Consider the following 24,607-nt stretch of genomic DNA (forward strand, 5'->3'; position numbering starts at 1 on the left):
AAGGTGGATATACACTGTACTAGTGCCGACATTGTGCATGCTCTGTTACCTGTGTCTATGTGCCTGTGGTTCTGTCAGTGTGATCATGTGACGTATCTGACCCCAGGAATGTGTCAATAAAGTTTCCCCTTCCTGGGACAATGAATTCACGGTGTTCTTATTTCAATTTCCAGGAGTGTATTTGCATACCGCTATACCGTGATTTTTGTTACCCCAATGTACGTACAATATTGAAAAATTGTAGAATCGTCGTTCACGTATTTATTGATGAGTAGGCGCCAGTGTTGTTTGAAGGGGTTGTCGAGCAGGGTGCTCCGTGCATCCGACGGGGAGTGGCGCGTGGCGAGCGGACGCTCGTGTCGGTGCCGGTGGAGGGGGAGGGAGCATGCGTGCCGGCGTCGGCGGCGGCGTCGCCCAGCGTGGCGTCGGGACGGCGGCACCGCCAGTCGTCGGCGCGAAGCCATGCCGCACGCGGCGAGTCTCCGCCGCCCGGCGCTGCTGCCGCCGCTGCTGCTACAGCTCGCGTTGTTCGGCGCTCTCGCAGTCGCAGGTAGGGGCGGGCGCCCGCAAAGTGTTATCCTCTCTCTATGTTCTGCACTGCTACGCTCAGGCCTCAAGTGCCTTGCTCTTCTTAAACTGGTTTATTTAGAAGAGTGACAGAAGAGAACAAGAACTTCTACCTCGCATTTCATACTTTTTATTCAACATCCTGTGCACCTATCTGACACTATCTTTCACTTCTTTCATTTCCTCATGGTAATTTTTTATTCCCCTCACATCTTCCCAAATAATAGATAACGTGTATTCCAGTACTTGCACCTGAGAACAATTTTGAGAGTTCATGTTCTGCATCTACAGTAGCTGTTATTCATGCTTCTGCGTATGTCATCAAACCGCCTCCTTTCCTTTTGGGGGAGTTGGACACAAACACCTTTCCATACCTCGTCTGTTTACCATTTCATTATTGTATACGAAAATGGTTCAGTTCTCTACACTCTCTACCTTTTCTTCTCTTCAAAGACTTTGCTATGCAGAAAACTTATAATGTTACAGTTTTAATCATTTTTAAGGTCTAATATTTGAATAAAGGAAATCTGTATTGTTTAACCAGGTTTCTGTCGTCTTTGGTGTATACTAAGTTACCGCTTATGTTCTCTTTGCTTCGTCTGCCTTCGTAAGTTCGTTATCAGAGCCGTCCGAAAATAAGATACTTTTAAATTTCAGGTGGAATCTTTAACACTGGAGGGGAGAAAATACTTTGTACAAAGTTCCTCGTAGTTTACAATTGTTTACCAGAGTGCGACTCAAACCTGGACACTTGCCTCTTTAAACTGCGTGAAGAATTAAAAAGCCACAGGAAGTTTGTAAATTGTGTAATATGAAATGTGTGTGTGGAGAACTTGGGCAGTAAAAGATGATAGCCCTTGTAAAGAGAAGTCCAAGTTCGAATCAGTGTACTGGACCACAGTTTTAACCTGTCACTTTCAAGAAAAGTAAACACCTAACGCGATTAATTCTGTGGTAATAATCATTCCTGCCACAAGAAAGACGTTTTCCTTTACAAATAACATGTACTTCTTTACTACACCGACTGAGATCACCTATTACATCACACAATGCATTCGTTTTTTATGTGGGCCGGGTTTTAGATCTCCGTAGTCTCTTTTATTTCCAGCTTCTTAGGGTTCCAGGAAACCTTTTCAAGCGCAAACCTTCTTGTTTCCTCCAACAAGGATGTGACTTTTTTGCTTCTGAGGTAACACATACAGTCTAAACGTTAAAATTTCACCTCCGCCTTATTTCTGTACTATTGCTAATCGACACGAAAAGCATTAAAAACTTGCAGAGTCGCTTGTCACTGTTCTCTTAAAATTCCGGCTTCGTGTTAGTTATGACTGCATCTAACAGTACTTGTTGCTGCGTGTCCTGACCTGGTGCCAAATAACTGTTGTGTGTTTTGCTCACTCATATAAGTCCCAGCATTCATTACTGTAGAATCGCTTAGGAGACGGACGAGTCATGATTCTTTCCTCTCAGATCTCTACGCTTGGTAGACTACTTCACGACTTGTTTTTGTTTGAATGTTGTTACCCTTTGAGTACACCGATTCCCTCCTAATGCCCATTTATTCTTTCGATTGACTCGATTCAGTGAGCGATTAGAATATTCTTCTAATTGATTTAGAGGTATATTAATCTGGGAGACGTGATGTGTTCGTTTTCGTGCCTTCTCATACCACCCATTTTCAAAGCGCGTAGGCCTGAATGCTTCCTTTCTTCATGACGATAAACTTCAAACGTTTCTGCAATAATCTTTCATTAGCGTGGCTACATCGTTACTGTTAAGTATCATTTTCTTTCCAGTCACTTTTCAGCCGAACGCTGTACATCCTAGTGGACTTGTGTGGAGTTCCGAGATGGACTGCCGAAACGAGAACACTTGCAACGGGACACCATTTTTTTACATTTTCAGGCAGCGAATGAACCGTTCGAAATGCAGTGATGACACACTGCAGAGACAGACAAAAATATAACAGTAGGGCGGTACTATATATGTGCACGAGTGTACTCCACGAGGCATTATTTACCTTGCATTATTTAGTCGGTTCAGAGCATAAAGTAACACACACTGACAAATGTAACACCGTTTTTTTCTGTTTACATCGTATTAGAACATTAAGGAAACGCTACGTGAAAGTCTCTATTATTGAACTCAGCTGTTGCTTTCAACAACGGCAGAAAATAAACAAACTTCATAATCTGTCTCAGTAGCTAGTTTTTCGTCTACTGAAGACAATTCTTGTCGGCAGACGAGATCATATTTAGAATTTCTTGTCTGATACATTTACTTTAATACTCTGAGTGATGACAATAGTAATTCTGAAGTCACGTTCTTGCGCCAGTCACACTGGATATTTGTATTTTTCCAGTTTTTTATTATGCACCTTAGCTATTTCAAAAACATCAACGATACTCGTGCTGGTGTGAAACATTCTGTCTGTTTACTTATACGATTTCTGTGACTTAGCCCTGCAATTAGCATCATACATTGACTATGACGGTTTTTATAACAAATGACAAGGATATGGTTCCCATTTATCTAATTATACGCTCTTCATGATTTGAAACTGTGGTTTTAGATCGTAGAAGTAATGCTCTGCTTATTCCTTACCCTTTCCGCAACATAATGAGTTCATTAACAGTGACACTTGCCCCACCTAGTTTCCCGAAGAAATCCGTTAGTGCAACCAGTAATTGTTGAAAGAAAGAGCAGTTATTTTCGATTCTCACAAGAACTGAACAAAGAAAAATTTCGGAATGTAAATAATTTTCGCTCAGAACGCCTTTTCGATCGAATTTCTCTCGCCGGTATTATCGGTTCTAACAGGTGGGAAATGAAGAGGCCACGGTGTCACATGAAATTTGTTGCGGTGACAAATGGATTCCAGGTGTTGCATTCAGATGGGCTCTGAGTAATAAGATGTAACTAGAAGTAAGATGAAACTCAAAAAGGAACATGTCTTATTTATTCCATAGTGACACAGACGTTTATCTTTATGTTTAGCGTGATGTACGAAAGATCGGCAAATCCACATTAACAAATATGAGGTTGGAACTTCCTGTTAAGATTTTTGTTCTGTATCTTCCAAATTCCGTGCAACAGGATTCGGACCCCAGTATCTGAACTTGGCACGCAACGTGCCACTTTATATGCCCTCATTGCACCATTCAAAGAGTCAAAGCCTGACTTTTCAGCAGAGAGTCACAACGCACGCTGATTAAAGTGATAAAGATGGCTCTGAGCACTATGGGACTTAACATCTGAGGTCATCAGTCCCCAAAAGTGATAAAGACAAATAAATACTGTGTATCAGAGAACCTGTTACACATGTTATATTGGTACGTTAGGAAGATTCGAGGTAAAGCTAGTTGTTGAAATAAAGACTGAACACTGCTACCAAAGTTGTCGCTATTTTAAATATCTCAACTAAAACTCATTTCTTCTTTTCAGATCAAATGGTAGCTCCGTTAAAATTTATTTACAGTATTATTTTAAACAACGTTTTTCGCTGATACTGTACTGCATGGCCGGCCGGTGTGGCCGAGCGGTTCTAGGCGCTTCAGTCTGGAACCACGCGACCGCTAAGGTCGCAGGTTCGAATCCTGCCTCGGGCATGGATGTGTGTTATGTCCTTAGGTTAGTTAGGTTTAAGTAGTTCTAAGTTCCAGTGGACTCATGACCTCAGATGTTAAGTCCCATAGTGCTCAGAGCCACTTGTACTTATACATCAGCTGTTATTATTTCACGTACTGATGATAATTATATCATATTTACTCTGTGAATTTAGTTTAACAGTGTGTTTCTAATACATACGTGCCACTAATGTGAGAGTAAGTTGTAACAAGTAGAGTTCACGAGAATTGTGGGCTAAATTTAGAGGCCATTGATCTAAACTGGCAAGTAGTTATATATAAATAAAGACTTACGTCGATTTAGGGTTCAGGAAGTAACACTCAGAATCTTCTTCGTAACGATTTTTTTTTTTTTTTACTTAAGAGACTTTAGTTTACAGGTTCTCAGTCAAATGTGTATTCTCCTACACAGCTGTTGTATGTTATGTGTCAATATTGCCTTTCTTTAGTTCTTATTCACTTCTCGACTCATACGATTTACGTGTTCCATTTCGAACACTGTAAATTCCTTTCATATTTGGTGGAATACATAATTGATGATTATACCATAAATTGGCAAAAATTAACAAGAAGCCTGTTCCAAGAGTTTACCGAGCTATGCCTATAGTACCATAAACTGAAAAAAATGCATTATAATTACAATAAGAGAATAAGATGTCTTTGTTCTCACTGCTCTCTTTGTAGGAGTGGCACTTACGGATAATGTGTCCAATTAAATGACTACTCGATTATGTGAATTTATTACCAAAAGGAGGACCTATTTTAGTAACCGATTTCGCTAGTGCATGCCATGGGTGGTGCGTGGCGCACATGAAGGAGGGGGGGGGGGGTGACGTCCCATCCGGGGGTAGATGGCTCGAATCCCGGTAGTACGGTGGAAGAATAACTATTCATCTATTGGTTATGACCACGAGGGCAAGGAGACATGACAGCATATAGTTTCTGATCACTGAACGAAGTGGTCGTGACTTTGATTAAATTTCTCACTTCTCCGCAATGTCTCAAGACGTGATCTCGTATCATACCGCATATGGTGATTTGTTCATCGTAGGTAGCCATTAACGTCAGTTCTGTCCTTGGTACATAACGAAACAAGTGTTCTATAGTGTTTCTCTAGCCTTCAACCTCCCTCTTCTCTCTCTCTCTCCTCTTCTTCTTCTTCTTCTTTTTTTTCTGCAACACGATAAAAACATTACGTACTTCACACCTTATCTCAGTCACCTTAAGAGATGATCAGCGTGTACTAAACCTTACACTGCGGCTCCAGATAATCGAAAGACAGAGCTGCACGTAACATTAAGCACAAATAACAGGTGGGCTAAACAAATATAATTGTAGCCTGCGTCCCTCCTGCCACTATATTCACAGTGTGTTGCTGAAGATAGGCGTGAGGATCCATACTGGTCGTTACAGTAAGTGTGAAAAAATCTGAAGTAAGTCCTACGCAGCGAAAGGCAACTTGTAGTCAGCATCAAGTTCATGAGATTGGTGCGAGCTGCAGACATGGAGTCTGCAAATTTTGCGTTGCCTATTGGCAATCTAACTATCCCGAAACAATAAAATACACATCATGGCATGAATTTGGTTCAAAACTACGAAAGTTCTGAGCCAATAATTCGATTGGCGGTAAAATGAATCCTTTGCTGGGAGGTCGCTGAAGACTTCGTTTGTGATCTGAGTTGATGGTGACCAGTTATAGTCATTGCTGATAAACAGATGCTCCAGACCTCGTGAGTCGCATAAGTATATGCATACCGCACATACAGCGTTACTTTCTCAACAATAGCACAACACCTATACATCTTCTAGCAATGGAATGCTATAACGTATCTGAGTTAATGCCCACCTATCAATACTCTGCTCGTCTCAGACTAATAAGGAACACAGAGATCGGTAACCATGAGATTCTCATTAAGGGTGAGTTTATTATTGATTTGCTTGAATATCAGTATGCTAAGGAAATATGTTAATTGGTTTGCATTAAATGATTTAGAACAAGTTACAAAATAAAGCTAGCTACAATAAATTAGGCTGTATTAAAGAAAACAAATTTATGTGTGTTAATTAGAATTATGATGACGTTTAGTTACAATTGGACACCAAAGTCACTAATTCTAATTATTAAAGATTTTGCATACAGTAATATTTTTGTAACTGATAAATGAGACTATGTAAATTAGAAAGAGATCATGAAAAATGAGGAAAGATACAAGTCCAGAGAAGAAGCAGAAAAATGGGAAGATGGCAGGCGAATGTATTAAAAAATGTAATGTTTCGAGCGAAGGAAGGGAAAGATAACAGGCTCAACTAGTCTGGAGAACTGAAAAAGAAACATAATGGAACAATGAAGGAATGTGAAAGCAAAGGAAGGAACAATGACTGATTGTGAATTGATTTCGAATGTGCTACCTAGAAGGCCCCTAAGCAGAATGAAAGAAGAAAAATCGTAATTTATCTATATGTAACACATGCATCACGTTTGTTCAAACGTATCCTGACACATATTAGTGGAAATTAATATGGGGCGTTCCATCCTTCGCTTTCATGACGAAATCTGCTGAGGACACTTTCAGTGAAGTGTCTGAAAGTTTATGAAGGAAGAGCGGCCCATTCTTCCTCAAGAGCCGAAACCAGAGAAAGTAGTGATGTTGGGGTGCGGTCTGGACCGAAGTCAACGTCCTAATATATCCCAAAAATGTTATTTACGTTTGGCTCACTTCATTTCAGGAATATTATTCTCCTCAGACCATTGTTCGCAGATGCTGGATTATAACACGGTGCGTTGTCATACTGATACAGTCGTCGTCTGCGGATTTTTCCTCTCCTGTACACAATATACAATACCTTAAAACGTGTTCACATTATTACGTGTCATGAGGGTGTCACACGCTAACCACAAAAAGATCGCCATCCTGTAACACCAACGCCTCTGTACTTCACTGTTGGCACTACACATGATAGCAGTCCACGTTCTCCAGGCGCTAGCCAAATGCAAACCCAATAGCTAATCATCACTCCAAATCACTCGTTTCAAGTCATCCAGTGCCCACTGGCGTCGCTCTTTACAGCACCTAGTGCGTCGTTTAGTATTAGCTACGGAATTGTGTGTCTTACGAGCAGCTCGACCATTGTAGCCCGTGTATATTAACTATCTACGAACTGTCATTGTGCTAGCTGCACTACTGCTAGCACTTTGGAATTCACTAGTGATGTTTTCCACTGATTTGGTGCGACTTTTTATAATCGCTCTCCGTGATGGGCGGCGATCCGGTGTGTCAATCAGTCCATGAGATCTGCCTGCTGTTGGTTCATCTTTCGTCGTTCCTTCGCTTTTCCATTTCACAATCACATCACCATCAGTCGACCTGGACAGTTTTAACAGGGCCGAAATGCCCCTGATAGATTCGTTACTCACATGTCATTCAGTGACTAGTCCACGTATGCAAACACGGAGCTTTTGTGGCCTATCGATGCTGCTGTTACTGCATCTCCACCGGTAACGCAATACTCTTCACGCTATATATATATTTTTTTTTTTTTTTTTACCTCTCGTGACATTTAGTGGCCTGTTTCGCGTTGCACGGGAGGGACCGAAAGCTCTTGATCAGATTGTGTAGTTGCGGTTCGTGAGACAACTACATAAAGTATGTAGCTATGAAACGTGGGGCTCACAAATGTACGACTACCTTCCTGTCCTTCCCGTCTAGCAGGCAATCTCGGATCAGTGGCGGACAGACCTTTAGTCGCGTGTGCAGCATATTTTAGCGCGGCGATGTGGGCGTCGGTTATATCATCGCGGTAGGCAACCAGCTTTCGCCTAACAGGCGTCTGCCATAGACATCGACCAACCACTGGAGTGGCCTGCCGTTTACTCTCGGACTGGAACTCGCGGCATTCCACAGCATCAAAATGCTGACCACGCAGACGAGCGGGGTAAGGCGAGGAAGAGGAAAAAGAAGAACAATCACTATTTCTAATTGAGAATTCGGGAGGTACATCACAGTAAGTTAAGTACCACGCATGACAGGCAACTTTTCCATATATATATATATATATATATATATATATATATATATATATATATATATATATATATATATATACTACTTTCAGACTTCTCTTGACCAAGAATCCCCATTTTGCCTTTATTCGTCATGGGTTGCTTCCAAGGTAGCAGGATTCTTTACCTTCGTCTACTTCTTGATCGCAAATTTTAATGTTAAGCTTCTCGCTATTCGCATTTCTGCTGCTTCTCATTACTGTCCTCGCCGGCCGAAGTGGCCGTGCGGTTAAAGGCGCTGCAGTCTGGAACCGCAAGACCGCTACGGTCGCAGGTTCGAATCCTGCCTCGGGCATTGATGTTTGTGATGTCCTTAGGTTAGTTAGGTTTAACTAGTTCTAAGTTCTAGGGCACTAATGACCTCAGCAGTTGAGTCCCATAGTGCTCAGAGCCATTTGAACCATTTGATTACTGTCGTCTTTTTAGAATTTATTCTCAGTCCACATCTATATTGGTAAAAGGCGAAAATGGTCAGCAAATCCCACTTGCAGGAGGCCTACCTAACGACTTCCAGGGACAAAAAAAAACTTTGATTATGAGTATTTCATACAATGTTAACCGAATTTAAAAATTTTAAAATGGTATCATAATGTACTCACTAAAAGCCATAATCTTACGTTGAAGGTTCAACACAAGTGAAGTATTAAAGCTGGCAGCATAGCTAACAACGGGCAACTTACTCTGTCTACACTCATCCAATATTTGAAAACGAGAGCACTTTGAGACTTGCAACAATCTTTAGACATAATTTTAAATCTTTTCGAAAGATCTTATCGTTGACACACCCGCCGCCCACAAAATAACAAAAATGAAAAAAGTTTATCGCTTACTATATTTTTGCTGTCCATTCAATGTAAGTTTTGCACCAGGCAAGACGTTTTAATGAGCTGCTCCCTTACTATTACCTCTATTCGATAAACGTTTTGCGGATATTATCCCCATACTCCATTGAGTGAACGTGAATTACTAAATCACTATACAACATATTGTTTAGGAGATATAATGTCTTAAAGAATAAGATACTTGAAAAACCGGTTTTCTGTAAAATAATTAGGGTTTCTTGTCGTTGCCCATTAAGGTTTTACATACTTAACGTCATATATACAAAGTGTGATCAAAATGTAACTGAGTTTTTCTTAAAGAATCAATATTTATTCATCAACATCAACTTCGTTCCCCTCAAAATAATCCCCCTCAGATATAATGCGCTCGTGCCAGAGTTTTTCCAACCTTGGAAGCATTTTTCGTTATTGTGTTCAGATCCTCCAGCGATTCTGTTTTAATCTCATCATTGGTGGGAAAACGACGTCCTTTGTTGATTCTCCAGCAGAAGTCACAGGGGGGCACGTCCGTCGTATACGGTGGCTGAGGCAACATAACGGTTTTGTTTTCAGCTAAAAAATCGTGAACAAACATTAAGGTGTGAGAGAGGGTATGATCTAAATGCAGTTTAGAGTAGTTTTGCCACAATTCTGGCCGTTTTCTTGGGACAGCTTCACGCAAATTGCGTATAACTTCTAGGTAGTATTCCTTATGATCGTATGACCATAAGGTAGGAACGCATGATGTACTATTCCATCGTAATCGAAGAAAATAGTGAAAAGAACCTTTACATATAATCGAACTTGTGGAATTTCTTTCGGTCTTGGTTCTTCAGGTAGTTTCCACTAGGGCGACGGGCCCTTGGTTCCGACGTCTTACCCTGATATACACGTTTCGTCGCCTGTTATAGCCTTCTTTAAAAATTCCTGCGAGCTGTCTGTGCGACGTCGCTTTTCGTAGAAATTCAACAATTTCGGAAGAAACTTTGCTTCTACACGTTTCATGCTCAAAACATCCGAAAATATTCTTCGGCATGAGCCAAAGGGTACGCCGACGTCATCAGCAACCTCTCTGATGGCGATTCTGCCGTTGCCCTGCACCATCTTGTTTACTTCTTCCACATCGTCGTCCGTAATTGATGTTCTCGGGCATCCAGGGCAGTCGCCGTCCTCGTCTTCTCGACCCTCTTTGTAACATTATACCACTCTTGTCTTAGTAGATTCGCCAAAAGCCACAGTCAATGTTTCGGACGCAGTGCTGTACTTTTCAAGCGAAATTTTATGGAAATTCTTTTATCCATATTTTTCGAAAGTAGAACTTCGCCGAGCACTGGAAAACGCGAATAACCTTATCGACTGTCAATAATAAACTAAATAAGCCAAAAAGCTGATAATGCAAACATACATCCATCAGGAACATGTGTACCAAAAAGGTAAAAAAAATTGAAAATGGGACGCAAAATCCCGGAAAATTATAAAAAGTTCCCATTGATTTTTATCACAAATCGTGTAACACATCAAACCATTTTTACGTGAATGACACTCTGATGCTGTTTCATAAAAGGCGTAGGGCGTCATGGTCTTGATCTGGTCTCTCATACAAAGTGTTTCACCTGTCGTTACCGACGTCGTTTTAGGCATCACGCAACGCTAGACCAGGTCGTCAAAAACCACGGACAGGATATTCCTATACTCTCGCTAGCTACACGCAAACTATTAGTCCTATAGAAAAAAACTGAACAGGAACTTTCTGTATGAAATTTAACGTAGTTATTTTTAGTACTGGGATACGTTTACGCTGGGGGCAACGGTATTCGAGTTATTAAAAAAAGACTCAGAACGTTACTCTGTGACGCCTTAACAGATGTTCTGCCATCGTGTCCCTTCATCTTGTCAGTGTCTTCCATAAATTCCTTTCTTCACCGATTCTCCGGAGAACCTTGTCATTCCTTACCTTATCGGCCCACCTAATTTTCAATATTCTTCTGTAGCATCGCATATAAGTTCGCCCCTGGTAGCTGAGTGGTCAGCGCGACGGAATGCCGTACCTAACGGCCCAGGTTCGATTCCCGGCTGGGTCGGAGATTTTCTCCACTCAGGGACTGCGTGTTGTGTTGCCCTTATCCTCAACATTTCGTTCCCATCGACACGCAAGTCGCCGAAGTGGCGTCAACTCGAAAGACTTGCACCAGGCGGAAGGTCTACCCGACGGGAGGCCGTAATCACACGGCATTTCCATTTTACCGCATATCAAAAACTTGTAGTCACTTCTTTTCCGGTTTTGCCAGAGTCTACCCAGTACTATAGAATGCTGTGCTCCAACGTACATTCTCAGAAATTTCTCCCTCTTACCGGTGCACAAATATTTCCAACTATACGAACTACTTCCGCTATTCGACATTTTTTAATCTCTATTGATTCGACTGTTACGCGACCTGCTTAGTGGGTTATTTCGTTAGCATTATTAATTTAAAGGTGCCCAAGAGGGTAATGGAAGAAAAGTGACTTTTGTAAAGGTTACACTAAAACTAATTATTTGGATAATTCGACCCAAACTGAATCCTTACAAGTACGGTAGGTTCGTAGTCAGAAGGCCCTTCGAATATAGCGACGGAATTGTGTATTTTATACTGTTAAAAGTCACAATGACCATAACACGTCAAATGTGGGAAACTAAATTGTCGCAGATTTTTTTACAGTGGTAGGGTTGAGTTTTATACAGAGTAGACGAAGGAACTTGCCCCCCTTCTTGCAACGGTTTACCGTAGGTCTCTAGAAGAGCGTAGCGGTCCAAAGGATTGGAAAAGGGCACAGGTCATCCACGTTTTCAAGAAGGGACGTCGAACAGATGTGCAGAACTATTGACCTATATCTCTAACATCGATCAGTTGTAGAATTTTGGAACACATATTATGTTCGAGTATAATGACTTTTCTGGAAACTAGAAATCTACTCTGTAGGAATCAGCATGGGTTTCAAAAAAGACGATCGTATGAAACCCAGCTCGCGCTATTCGTCCACGATACTCAGAGGGCCATGGACACGGGTTCCCAGGTAGATGCCGTGTTTCTTGACTTCCGCAAGGCGTTCGGTACAGTTCCCCACAGCCGTTTAATGAACAAAGTAAGAACATATGGACTATTAGACCAATTGTGTGATTGAATTGAAGAGTTCCTAGATAACAGAACGCAGCATGTCATTCTCAATGGAGAGAAGTCTTCCGAAGTAAGAGTGATTTCAGGTGTGCCGCAGGGGAGTGCCGTAGGACCGTTGTTATTCACAATATACATAAATGACCTTGTGGATGACATCGGAAGTTCACTGAGGCTTTTTGCGGATGATGCTGTGGTATATCGAGAGGTTGTAACATTGGAAAATTGTACTGAAATGCAGGAGGATCTGCAGCGAATTGATGCATGGTGCAGGGAATGGCAGTTGAATCTCAATGTAGACAGTGTAATGTGCTGCGAATACATAGAAAGAAAGATCCCTTCTCATTTAGCTACAATACAGCAAGTCAGCAACTGCAAGCAGTTAATTCCATAAATTATCTGGGAGTACGCATTAGGAGTGATTTAAAATGGAATGATCGTATAAAGTTGATCGTCGGTAAAGCAGATGCCAGACTGAGATTCATTGGAAGAATCCTAAGAAAGTGCAATCCGAAAACAAAGGAAGTAGGTTACAGTACACTTGTTCGCCCACTGCTTGAATACTGCTCAGCAGTGTGGGATCCGTACCAGATAGGGTTGATAGAAGAGATAGAGAAGATCCAACAGAGAGCAGTGCGCTTCGTTACAGAGTCATTTAGTAATCGCGAAAGCGTTACGGAGATGATAGATAAACTCCAGTGGAAGATTCTGCAGGAGAGACGCTCAGTAGCTCGGTACGAGCTTTCGTTGAAGTTTGGAGAACATACCTGCACCGAAGAGTCAAGCAGTATATTGCTCCCTCCTACATATATCTCGCGAAGAGACCATGAGGATAAAATCAAACAGATTAGATCCCAGCGGAAAACCGACAATCTTTCTTTCCACGAACAATACGAGACTGGAATAGAAGGGAAAACCGATAGAGGTATTCAAGGTACCCTCCGCCACACACCGTCAGATGGCTTGCCGAATATGAATGTAGATGTAGATGCTTTGCACAACATACCAGAAACCGTGACCCTTGGGACTGTGTGTGGAAGTGGGGGTGTGTTTGAAGGTCACCTTTGCAGGTTTTTTTCTGTTTAACTCGAAAACTGCTTCCTCTATCGAAAACGTATCCAAGTACACGATTTAACAAAAACAATTTTTCTTCTGAAATGTCCTTTCCATTTATTTGTAGGAGTACCATTTTGCGCGCAACGGACGAAAGCATATGAAAATGTCGGAAGCGGTTTTTGAACGCCAGGAGTTGTTGCGGGTTACATAAAACGACATCGGTAGGGGCAGCTGGCTCAGCCTGTACACCGACCCCGTAAGCGTTGCCTTCGCTAAAAGAACACCACACAGAATCCGTGCGCGGCCTTGCAGTCTCGTGACGACAACAGTTCTCTTTATGTACGAGAGCAGACTGTGTTTGCCTGTAGGAGAGTCTCGGGGCTTGTACGATGCTGTTTCCTTTATGTCGTGCCTCGCTCGTAGCGCGCAGGCGGCCCTCGTGCCTGCGATGGAGACTCCGCCACGCCACGCCGCGCCACTATATGTATGCAGATGTCGCGCGTTCTGCACCGGCGACCGCTGTAATGGAATGCGCTGAATTGTGCTCCCGGCATCTGTCTCTATTTCTCTCTCTCTATACTGCCGCTTGTTTGATATTTGTTGAATGGAACTTTATTTTCTCCACACACCGTGACGGAGTGTCCACTTTGCTACAAATGCTTCCGGAACACTTTGTCATCATCACATTTTCTTTTTAATGTTCTCCGACAACGATTTCAATGAAATACCTTGTCCTTCTGTTGTCTTCCCACGACTCATGCGCAGAATACGGTTCTCATTTGGACAATTCGTCGCTCTGACTAAATTCAGTTCCCATTGAATCCTGTCAGTAATGAAGATTTTTTTTTTCGAATCCTGCCTCGGGCATGAATGTGTGTGACGTCCTTAGGCTAGTTAGGTTTAAAGTTCCAGGTGACTGATGACCTCAGCAGTTAACTCCCATTGTGCACAGAGCCATTTTTGAGATTACTCCCTGATGTGTGAAAACATGTCCTGAAATAAAAAAAAAAAAAAAATAGCTCTGAGCACTATAGGACTTAACATCTGAGGTCATCAGTCCCCTAGAACTTAGAACTACTTAAATCCAACTAACCTAAGGACATCACACACATCCATGCCCGAGGCAGGATTCGAACCTGCGACCGTAGCGGTCGCGCGGTTCCAGACTGTAGCGCCTAGAACCGCTCGGCCACTCCGGCCGGCGCGTCCTGTCATCGTGTCCCTTATTCTTCTCAGTGTTCCTTTGACTGCCGATTGTACAGAGAACCTCCTCGTTCCTTACCTTATAAATCCACCTGAATTTCAACACTGCTGGAGCACCACATCTCAAAGATTTCAGTTCTCTTCGGTTCCGTTTTTCACACTGCCCGTGATTCACTATCATGCAGCTCTGTGCTCCAAGCGAACATGTCAGAAATTTCCTCCTCAGATTAAGACCTTGTTGGATACCAATAGACTTCTCTTGCGCAGGAATCCTCTCTTTCTCTGTGCTACTCTGATTTTTATGTCCTCCTTGCTTTTTCCGTCACGGTCATTTTGCTTCGAGGCCACCATTCTCATTTCGGCTACTTCTCATTACTTTCGTCTCTCTTCGATTTGCACTCAGATTCATATTGTGTCTTCATTAGCCTATTCATCCTCTCAACAGCTCCCGTAATTCTTCTTCACTTTCAGTCAGGATAGCAAAGTCATTGGCGAATCTTTTCATTGATATCCTTTCACCCTGAATTTGAATCCCACTCTTGAACCTTCTTTTTATTTCCGTCCTTGCTTGTTCGACGTACAGATTGAACAGTAGTGGTGGAAGACTAAACCCCTGTCTTACACCCTTTTTAATCCCAGCCCTTAGTTCTTGGTCTCCCATTCTTATTATTCCTCCTTGGTTCTTGTACATATTATACATTAACCGTCTTTCCTTGTGGCTCATCCCAGTTTTCTCAGGATTTAGAGCATCTTGCACCATTTCACACTGTCGAACGCTTTTTCCAGGTCGAGATATCCTATGTCAATGCCTTGAGTTTTCTTCAGCCTTGCTTCCATTATCAAGCGCAAAGTCAGAATTCCAACTCTTCTGCCTTTACCTTCCCTAAAGCCAAGCTGATAACCTTCTAACAGATCCTCGATCTTCTTTTCCATTCTCCTTCATATAATTCTTATCAGTAGCTAGGATGCACGAGATGTCAATCTGAATGTGCGATAGTTTTCACACCCATCTGTTTTATCCGTCTTCACAACTGTGTGGCTAATATTTGCGAAAGTCTGACGGTACGTCGCCATTCTCATGGATTCTGTACACAAACATGAATAGTCTTTTGGTTGACATTTCCCTCGAAGATTTTAGAAATCCCTTCTTTTTGATTTGATAACAAGTCTTCCAGAGCTTTTTTAAATTCTGACTGTAATACTCGTTCCCTTACTTCTTTCAACTCCAGTTTCTTCTTGCATCAAGTCATCAGACAAGTGCTCCCTCTCATACAGACCTTCAATGTACTCTTTCCACCTATCCACTATTCCGTCTGCGTTTGACAGTGGAATTCCACACCTCTCCAAATTTTATCAGCCTTGCTTTTAATTTCACAGGAGATTTGTCTAACTTTTCGTCCTTCCGACGATCATTTCTTTTTCGATTACTTCACACTTTTATGCAACCATTTTGCCTTGGCTGGTCTGCGCTTCCAATTTATTTAATTTCTAGTTGATTTACGCCGCTGTATTCCCGTCTTTCCGGGAACATTTTTGTGCTACCACCTTTCGTTGATCAGTTGAAGTATTTCTTCTGATACGCAAGGTTTCTTCGGAGTTACCTGCCTTGTACCTAAGTCCGACTGTCCAACATCCGTCATTGTCTTCTGTGGTATTCTTTGTCGCAGTACTAATATCCTCTGCGAAATTTAAACGCGTCGCGTAATTCCTTCCACACTGAGTCTTCCGTACGATTCTCTATCGTTGTAAGTTGTGATATAAATCTACATCTGCTCATTGGTAGACCATTCAATCTAGTGTCTGAGTACGGAATCACGTCTAACCGTGACGTAGTCTTCCCCTGTGTCCAGGCATTTTCTAAGTATACACTCTCCTATTTTAATTACTCTTGAGCAATGTGTTCGGTATTACTAGCTGAAACATTTTGCAAAACTCAATTAGTCTTTCTACTCTCTCGCTCCAACTACTAAGTCCACATTGTCAGGTAATTCTTGCTTGCACACCTTCCCACACAACCGCATTCCAATCTTCCGTGGTTATTAGGTTTTCATCTCCCTTTAATACCCTGTTACACTTTCAGTACCATCACATATATTCTCTGCTGCTTTATCTTATGCCTTCGACATCGGCATGTATACCACAAACGTGTCAGTTTAGATAAAACGCCAACACTAAATTTTTGGCAATGAGTATAGTTGCAGTACAATCCTGAAATACTCGGAATATTTTTACGACTCATTGTCATCACCATTTATAAAAATCTATGTCTTATCCTTGCATCCATAACTCTCTCAAAGTTGCCTGCAAACTTATTACGTTTCTGCTGCCAAACAAAAGTGTTACTTTCTTTCTGCAATAAGCTTTTCTTTTCGTGAAAATTCGTTTTCCTGGTCATGCAACATTTCCTGCTTTCTATAACTGTAGCTCTTGAATAACGAATGTTATCAACATCTTCTGCATCTCTGAAACTGCTGTGTATAATTTCGTACACAACGGTAAGAAGGGCTGGGCTACAGAGTAGTGCAGCAACTGTTGTCGTAGGAAACCTGGACAGGAGCAGAAGCAATTAGCGAACAAGTTAACACAACAAACAGAAGATTTTATTTCACTTATACTTCTCCAAGCAAACGAAGACTCCTTACAAACTTACAGCAAGAAGTAGAGTTCAGGTATTACAATATCCAGAGGAACATGTCTTACTATACTAAAGCACGAACAATGAAGACCGAAATGTGACCAAGCAGCGTCTCATGCCCTGCTACATTGCGGCAGCAGTTGCTCGAAATACAGAGCTGCTGCAGGTGTGGCTCAGCCGGCATGCTCCACTGGTTCCACCAGATCCCTCACAAAGGCTATCAGCCTCTCATAGAAACTTGCAATTCCATTGCCATGACAACCCATAGGGTGGTATCGATACGTTCTACCATGTCCTTTCCTCCAAAACCTCCTCACAATCATCATGTAGTGTAGATAAGCGCCGGCCGCGGTGGCCAAGCGGTTCGAGGCGCTGCAGTGCGGAACCGCGCGACTGCTACGTTCGCAGGTTCGAATCCTGCCAAGGGCATGGATGTGTTTGATGTCTTTAGGTTAGTTAGGTTTAAGTAGTTCCAAGTTCTAGTTCAATCCCAAAGAAAGCAGGTGTGACAGATGTGAAAATTACCGAACAATCAGTTTAATAAGCCACAGCTGCAAAATACTGACACGAATTCTTTACAGACGAATGGAAAAACTAGTAGAAGCCAACCTCGGGGAAGATCAGTTTGGATTCCGTAGAAATACTGGAACACGTGAGGCAATACTGACCTTACGACTTATCTTAGAAGAAAGATTAAGGAAAGGCAAACTTACGTTTCTAGCATTTGTAGACTTAGAGAAAGCTTTTGATAATGTTGACTGGAATACTCTCTTTCAGATTCTAAAGGTGGCAGGAGTAAAATACAGGGAGCGAAAGGACATTTACAATTTGTACAGAAACCAGATGGCAGTTATAAGAGTCGAGGGGCATGAAAAGGAAGCAGTGGTTGGGAAGGGAGTAAGACAGGTTTGTAGCCTCTCCCCGATGGTATTCAATCTGTATATTGAGCAAGCAGTAAAGGAAACAAAAGAAAAAATCGGAGTAGGTATTAAAATCCATGGAGAAGAAATAAAAACTTTGAGGTTCGCTGATGACATTGTAATTCTGTCAGAGTCAGCAAAGGACTTGGAAGAGCAGTTGAACGGAATGGATGGTGTCTTGAAGGGAGGATATAAGATGAACATCAACAAAAGCAAAACGAGGATAATGGAATGTAGTCGAATTAAGTCGGGTGATGCTGAGGGAATTAGATTACGAAATGAGACACTTAAAGTAGTAAATAAGTTTTGCTATTTGGGGAGCAAAATAACAGATGATGGTCGAAGTAGAGAGGATATAAAATGTAGACTGGCAATGGCAAGGAAAGCGTTTCTGAAGAAGAGAAATTTGTTAACATCGAGTATAGATTTAAGTGTCAGGAAGTCGTTTCTGAAAGTATTTGTATGGAGTGTAGCCATGTATGGAAGTGAAACATGGACGGTAAATAGTTTGGACAAGAAGAGAATAGAAGCTTTCGAAATGTGGTGCTACAGAAGAATGCTGAAGATTAGATGGGTAGATCACATAACTAATGAGGAAGTATTGAATAGGATTGGGGAGAAGAGAAGTTTGTGGCACAACTTGACCAGAAGAAGGGATCGGTTGGTAGGACATGTTCTGAGGCATCAAGGGATCACCAATTTAGTATTGGAGGGCAGCGTGGAGGGTAAAAATCGTAGGGGGAGACCAAGAGATGAATACACTAAGCAGATTCAGAAGGATGTAGGTTGCAGTAGGTACTGGGAGATGAAGAAGCTTGCACAGGATAGAGTAGCATGGGGAGCTGCATCAAACCAGTCTCAGTACTGAAGACCACAACAACAACAACAAGTTCTAGGGGACTGATGACCTCATATGTTAAGTCCCATAGTGCTCAGAGCCATTTGAACCATCTGTAGATAAGCGAACAATAACGAGGGGTTTGGGGGGACTGGAAGCAAACGGCAGTGAGGAGACGGAAGCCGAAAGTGAGGCTGATGTCGAGCTCCCCGCCTGAACTAGTGCCGTCTGAAGACCTCATGGAGGCGCTTCAAAAGTATGAGGACATGGTACAAGCGGCGGCTGTCCATTACAAATTCTTTAGGTTGCGTAAGCAACAAGGACAGACATACCATCAGTGCGTGACGGAATGCAAGGCCTTACTAGTCAATGTAGATTCAAACGCGACTATGTCAAATATTACAGTGATACCATGGTTCATGGCGCCATCACAAACAATGCAGCTGACTCTTGAATTAGGGAACAGATTCTTAAATTCTCAGACCCTTACTTGCAACAGGTTGTTGACTATCAGGATTCCTGCGGAAAGTCAGCAGCCCATTTTTTTCTGTGGATAGCCTCGCAGCCGGCTTGCAAATAGTGTCCCAGCCGGCCACAGTCACAGCAACTGCGTCAACACGTTTCATGGCCGGCACTACGTGGGAAGTCGTGCCCTCGCTGTAAAATGGCACATACTTGCCGATCTTGCCCCCAATGTGAAGCGTGAAACACCCCCGTTCAATTCTTTATTGGATTTTGTGTAATTTATCGAAGCCGCCAAACAGTTATTTATTAAGATTATATGACCGTGTGCTTAATAGATGAAAGGCCATCGGTTTTTCTGCTGTGTTTTCGGGGGTATTTCAACCGAGTGCGGCTGTTCTGAGACTGAATAGCGGAATGATTGAAAGTTTGTCTATTATTAAGGACCGCCGGCCGCCGTGGTCTAGTGGTTCTAGGCGCGCAGTCCGGAACCGCGAGGCTGCTACGGTCGCAGGTTCGAAGCCTGCCTCGGGCATGAATGTGTGTGACGTCCTTAGGTTAGTTAGGTTTAAGTAGTTCTAAGTTCTAGGGGACTGATGACCACAGCAGTTAAGTCCCATAGTGCTCAGAGCCATTTTTATTATTAAGGACCATAAATGTTGCGATGTAAAAACTGATATATAATTCCTACTAACACACAAATTCTGAGGCAGTTGCTACCTTCGCCTTACACGTCTAATTACATTTATATCTTTCTATTGGTTGCTGATTTTCAGTACTTCGTCACATGCAATGATGATGGTTAACATGCACAACAATCCTCACTGCAATCCATGGTTGTTGCTGGCCGACGCGGTTGACGCGAAACAAATTCGGCACTTGTCACTTTCTGTTTCATATCACTCGCGAATCGGTATCGATGAGGGTCCACCCCACGACGATTAGGGGGACGCACTCATCTGTCACACTTCGGTGAATTCAGTCGACCACCATTCTTGCACGTCTCTCCCGCACTACCGCTCGCTCGACACTCTCCAGTACTACTCCGCACTCAACAGTCGTCTCACTGCCTCCTGCAGAGCTCGGCAATCGACTCCTGTCTACTATCGACCTGGGCATTGGATACTAGCATCTATGCTTCTGGGATCACGGATCCCTTACAAGCGTCTTGCTTTCTTTGCGGCAGGAACGCATGGCACCAATTCTGCTACCCCTTCACACACATGTAAGTCACAAACAGTGTAATAGTATGTCTTCAAAGCGTCACCGGGTCGTTAGTGCAAAACAGTGTAATAGCCGTTCAGGAGAGGCTTCCAACTCGTCTGCAGTGCTACGTGAAGACAACAAACTTTTTGTGTCTCTGACAATGGCTGGATAATCAGTTCGTTCGTAACTTGACACTGGGGTTTTAGTGGCTTCGCTAAGCTATAAAATTTACGAATTCATTGGCCAAACAAAGTTTGGCACATAGTACGATAGGCTTACAGCGTATAACGGCCAAGACAGTCATGTGTTTGGCACTTGTAGCCTTCCTCCAACTTTACGAAATTTGACAAAGGCGATAACATTTACAGTACTTTCCTTCCGAGCCAGTCCTACAGTCCTATTATTTCTGATCTGGACTCTCTTTATTTATTTGGGTTAAGCATTCAGGACAATGTATTTATGTTTCTTCCTTTGATCCTGGGGACAATGTTGCAAAATGTGCAGAATTCGGGATTTGTTTCCAGAAGCAACCCCAATAATCTTGTTGCCCATGGCACAATGAAAGACAATACATTACCACGTATCGTTAGAGCTTGTCCTGTTCCTCAGATTCTTCGATAACAGGTGGCTCAGAAACCTACTACTTGGCAAGACAATCGGATCGTAGCACCCAATTCTGCAAGTCAGCGGGCGTCTCCTCTTGTTATTCTAAAGAGGCCCTTCGGCAGACCCCGGTTGTGCGCCGATTTTAAGGAAACTGTGAATACTCAGACTGTCATTTACAGTTATCTCTTGCCCCACCCTCTTGAATTCAGAATGCTTGTCCAAGCTGCGGGCGTCGGCGGTCATGGGTGTGAGATATTTGCTTGCTAGTGTGAATGAATGGTGTGCATTCCTCTTTCTTTTTCTGACCAAGGCTGTGGCCCAAAGCTAATGCGTAAGTGTCTTTTAATTGTGTCTGGAACATGTCTTCCTTAGGGTAAGTAGTAGTCTATGATTTCCTACATTGTTGATGCTCCATCCTGGAGTTTACATTGTAGATAGAAATGTACGTTTCTTCCTTTCAGAGTGAGGCTGAGTACTTAGGACGTGTCAGAATCAGCCAGGGTATTCATCCATTGTAATTCCGTTGTTATGAAACCCGTAGGATGACATCGATATGTAATACCACAGTAAACAACTTGCTGAGTGTCACAACGGATGCCACTCCTGGGACTTATGTCTACCTCGTCTTGCTTCTTTCGTCTCTGGCAATGTTTTTCAGTGTGAAATATGCCAGGTTACACGTTAAAGTGTTAGTCCTCTACAACTAGGTAAGTCCGACTAATAATCACATGAAGACAAGTGCACATCACCTCCGACAGCACTATTCACAGTAAAGAACTGACATGATAAAAGAAATCTTGGCGCTGATGATATATTTATCGTTTTTTATCGACAAGTTGTATTCTGTTTTAGGTATCGTTAATTTTTGTACCTCCCTTGGTGTTAAGGTGGCACCAAATGCCACTGTAGTCTAATTTGCCTAACAACTCTGGCTTGCTGGCACTCGACTCATACCCTACTGGCCACTAAAATTGCTACACCACGAAGATGACGTGCTACAGACGTGAAATTTAACCGACAGGAAGAAGATGCAGTGATATCCAAATGATTAGCTTTTCAGAGCATTCAAACAAGGTTGGCGCCGGTGGCGACACCTACAACGTGCTGACATGAGGAAAGTTTCCAACCGATTTCGCATACACAAACAGCAGTTGACCGGCGTTGCCTGGTGAAACGTTGTTATGATACCTTTTTTTATCGTATCACGACATTGCTGCTCGCGTTGGTCGAGAACCAATGACTGTTAGCAAAATATGGAATCGGTGGGTTCAGGAGTGTAATACAGAACGCCGTGCTCGATCCCAACGGCATCGTATCACCAGCAGTCGAGACGACAGGCATCTTATCCGCATGGCTGTAACGGATCGTGCAGCCACGTCTCGATCCCCGAGTCAACAGATGGGAACGTTTACAAGACAACAACCATTTGCACGAACAGTTCGACGACGTTTGCAGCAGCATGGACTATCAACTAACAGACCATGGCTGCAGTTAACCTTGACGCTGCATCAGAGACAGGAGAGCCTGCAATGGTGTACTCAACGACGAACCTGGTTGCACGAATGGCAAAACGTCATTTTTTCGGATGCATCCAGGTTCTGTTTACAGCATCATGATGGTCGCAACCGTGTTTGGCGACATCGCTGTGAACGCATATTGGAAGCGTCTATTCCTCATCGCCATACTGGCGTATCACCCGGCGTGATGGTATGGGGTGCCATTGGTTACACGTCTCGGTCACCTCTTGTTCACATTGACGACACTTTGAACAGTGGATGTTACATTTCAGATGTGTTACGACCCGTGGCTCTACCCTTCATTCGATCCCTGCGAAACCCTACATTTCAGCAGGATAATGCACGGCCGCATGTTTCAGGTCCTGTACGGGTCTTTCTGGATACAGAAACTGTTCGACTGCTGCCCTGGCCAGCACATTCTCCAGATCTCTCACCAACTGAAAACGTGTGGTCAATGGTAGCCGAGCAACTGGCTCGTCATAGTTCGCCAGTCACTACTCTTGATGAACTGTGGTATCGTGTTGAAGCTGCATGGGCAGCTGTACCTGTACACGCCATCCAAGCTCTGATTGGCTCAATGCCCAGGCGTATCAAGGCCGTTATTACGGCCAGAGTTGGTTGTTCTGGGTACTGATTTCACAGGATCTATGCATCCAAATTGCGTGAAAATGTAATCACACGTCAGTTCTAGTACAATATATTTGTCCAATGAGTACCCGTCTATCATCTGCATTTCCTCTTGGTGTAGCAATTTCAGTGGCCAGTAGTGTAGTTAGCTGCTTCGAATCGTGGTACTAGTTAGTTAGTTAGTTTCGTGTTCCACGTATGATTTCACGGTAAATGGAAATGATGTAGAACGAGTCATTTAAGACCCATGTCGCAGAAATAATTTATAAATATGACTATATGCTAATCATTGATACGTTTTTTATTGTTTTATTAAATATACAGATGTGAATTAGTAATAACATTCCGCTACTCGTTACACATTACAATAATAGGAATTCTTCTACGGGTTAGAAGGTGTTGTCGACGTGACACCTCTTGAGTTCGTTTTCAAATTTTGTTTCCTGTCTGTCAGACATTTTCTATCACTGGGTAAGTTATCAAAAACATTTAGTTGCGGCATTGTGCTAAAGTCAGTCTTAATGTGGATTAATGAAAGCGATTTTTCCTTGTGGTACTGTAATATGTACATCATTGTTCCTTTTGAATTGCAGTTGATTATTTACGAGAAACCTCTTGAGGCAATAGGTATAGTGTGATGAGGCAATCGGTGCTGCAAGAGGAATAATCCATGTGGAGTCACCGGGATTCAGCCTCACCCTTCACTTCAGACACAACAGAACGCTGTACAGACACTCATCGCAGACACGCACGACACTTTGTAACAGTTAGGAGGGCAATGGCACCGACTAGGATTTTATACACAGAACTCTAGCATCTATCCCCAACGCTTTTTTCTGATTATAGGACTCAATTGGATGCTTACGAGAAAGGTTTATGAAAAAATTCGATTTCAGTGTACAGGAAGCTGAGGCATTTACTACTGCCTTCGAAAAAATGGTTACTAAATGACCCAGCGTCAGCGAAAGCTAAACTGTGCAACATAATTTACGGATCACTTTTTCTAAGCACCTTCATTGTGTCATTGCTCGATTAAGTTTGAAATTTGGCTCAATGTGCCTACAATCTTGCTCTGTATCTGAGTGATATTGTGGCGCACAGCGACAGCACTCTCGGTCTGGCGATGCGTCAAACAGCAACGTGTCGATACAAGCGAAAGAAAGGCCAGAGCTCAGAAATTCATGTGAATTGTAAGCTAGGCTAATGATGTCACTTTGGCACAAAACTTTACCACGATACTGCCCAACGCCACTGTGGGCGGTTTGCAGATGGTAAGGATATCACATCTCCTGTTACCTGTATTTCACCCCT

General features: G+C 42.7%; 1 protein-coding gene across 1 annotated transcript in view; it reads left to right on the plus strand.

Annotated features, from left to right (window-relative positions):
* The first annotated feature begins 459 nt into the window (after window positions 1-459).
* The window catches only part of LOC126188775 (uncharacterized), a 355,103-nt gene continuing 330,955 nt past the window's right edge, over window positions 460-24,607 (plus strand). Inside the window, exon 1 of the mRNA XM_049930386.1 lies at window positions 460-550. Within this exon, the coding sequence (XP_049786343.1) occupies window positions 463-550 (88 nt within the window). The 5' untranslated portion in view covers window positions 460-462. The remainder of the gene's footprint in view (window positions 551-24,607) is intronic.

The sequence above is a fragment of the Schistocerca cancellata genome, chromosome 5 (assembly GCF_023864275.1).
Source record: "Schistocerca cancellata isolate TAMUIC-IGC-003103 chromosome 5, iqSchCanc2.1, whole genome shotgun sequence".
Classification (NCBI taxonomy): domain Eukaryota; kingdom Metazoa; phylum Arthropoda; class Insecta; order Orthoptera; family Acrididae; genus Schistocerca; species Schistocerca cancellata.